We start from the raw sequence: 1886 nt of genomic DNA, 5'->3' as shown, positions 1-1886 counted from the left end.
CCCCCCCCCCCCCCCCCCCTCGGCCTGACGCGCCTCCACACAGTGCCTTCTCAGTCCATTCCTAGCTTCGCCGACGGGCATCCGGGCTTTGCCGAGGTCCACTTGGCCGATGTCTCGCCCATGGCGGCCGCGGCCAGCACCGCCGCGTCCATGCTCCAGATGGTGACCCCGACCAATGACGCGTGTCACTCCTCGCCGCCGGCTTCCTTCGCCGAGGACTACCACTGGTATTCCTCCCAGCAGCCGCAGCAGCCGCCGCAGCACTGGCAGCAGCATGCCTGGCCCTCGACAACGGCCTACTCTTCTTCGGGCTTGCTCCCGGTCACACCGCCCTGTCACTCGACGGCCGACCCGATGGGAGGCGGCGGGGGGGCTGCCTTTGATCGGCTTTCCCCGCGGTCCCTCTCTCCTGGTGGGGGTGGCCCCCTGCCGCCGAGCTTCGCCACCGGTTGCTATGATGGTGCCCATGACGGCGGCGGCTTTGCCCCTGCCATGATGGGCATCAAGGCCGCCTACCATCACCACCGGCGGGCCGGCACCGACGGTGGCCTTTCCCCCCCCGGTGCGAGGGGGGCCTCCTCCTCGTATGATGGCGGCACGGCTGCCGGTGGTGCTGGCGGCGGCGATCCCCGGGTGCAGATTGGCTTCCCCCTGGACCGGCATCTGGCCCCGGAGCAGCCACACCCGCCGCCGCCGCCGCAGCAGCAGCAGCAGCAGCAGCACTACCCCCCCCACCGCCATTATCCCCCATATGGCGCGGAGAGTGACCGCCAGCACACCGAGTACTACCACTCGGCTTGTGCGGCGGCCGGCGATGTGCCGATGCTCTCGCGGGCCCCGTCGGCTGCCGGCTCGGTCAATGTCTCGGTGGTCGGGTCCCCGGTGGCTGCGGTGGTGGACATCCCCGGCCCGCCCCCTGCCTTTGCGAGTGGCTATTCGCCCCTGTCCGGCGGCGAGGCCTGCTCCTCCTCTGCCCTCGAGGTGATGGTGGCCTTTCCCCCGACGGCGTCCGCCCCCGCCGGGGCCGCTGCTCCTGCCTCGGCATCCCATGCTGTCGCCGGCGGCTCCCGTCCCTTGCCATCGTCCGAGCAGCGGCACCGGCACCATCATGACCCTTATGTCCATCACCACCAGCAGCAGCAGCAGCAGCAGCAATACCCGGGCCATTGCTCATCCCCGGCCATTGTCATCCGGGAGGCGGCCCCCCCGTCACAGCGGGCGGAGCTGGTCTCCTTTGCTGTCGGACCGGCGGCCGGGCCGTCCGCTGGCGCCCATGTCCCTGCCTCCGGGGGCGCCGACTTCTGCCATGCTCCTCCTCAGCAGCAGCCCACGTCGCGCCCTTCTAGTAGACCCCATCACCTGCACCATCTTCATCGTGGTCATCCGGATGATGGGCACTATTCTTGGCAGCACCCGCACCCGCACCCGCACCCGCACTTCCAGCATCACCAGCAGCCGGGCATGCATGCGCTTGCTCCACAGTCGGCCAGCGGTGGTGCCGGCGGCGGCGGCGGCGGCGGCGGCCACTGCCGCCAGCTGAGTGGCCAGCCCTTCTTCCCGCCCACCGGCGCGGGTGCCGTCCTGCGGTCTCTTCCTCTGGCCCCCTCCCAGCCTTCGTAATGCTTCGACTGCCGGAGCTGCTGCCTCACACGGGCGGAAGCCGGCCCCCCCCCCCCCCCTGTGTATGGGGCCAGTGCCGAGCAAGGCACTGCGTCCCACCACGGCCCCCACTTTCCCTCCTTCACACGCACACACATACTGGAGGCCGGGATCTTTTTGCCGCACACGCGCGCATAGGATGGCCCCGCTCACACACCCCTCTACTCCTTTTTTAGAGAGCGGCGCCCTCCCCCCCCCCCCCCCCTTGCTTGTCCTTGTGTTTTCCT

The 1886-nt window shown here is 70.1% G+C and overlaps 1 protein-coding gene across 1 annotated transcript; it reads left to right on the top strand.

Annotated features, from left to right (window-relative positions):
- Positions 1–120: 120 nt before the first annotated feature.
- Positions 121–1620, top strand: H696_00603 (hypothetical protein; the record flags this gene model as incomplete). Its single annotated transcript, XM_009494483.1, has 1 exon — positions 121–1620. The coding sequence occupies one exon, from the start codon at positions 121–123 to the stop codon at positions 1618–1620; it is 1500 nt and encodes a 499-aa protein (XP_009492758.1).
- Between the last annotated feature and the right edge of the window lie 266 nt (positions 1621–1886).

This window comes from Fonticula alba (genome assembly GCF_000388065.1).
Source record: "Fonticula alba strain ATCC 38817 unplaced genomic scaffold supercont2.1, whole genome shotgun sequence".
In the NCBI taxonomy this organism is placed as follows: Eukaryota; order Rotosphaerida; family Fonticulaceae; genus Fonticula; species Fonticula alba.
Note: the sequence above shows the minus strand (reverse complement) of the source record. Positions and strands in the feature narration are given on the sequence as shown.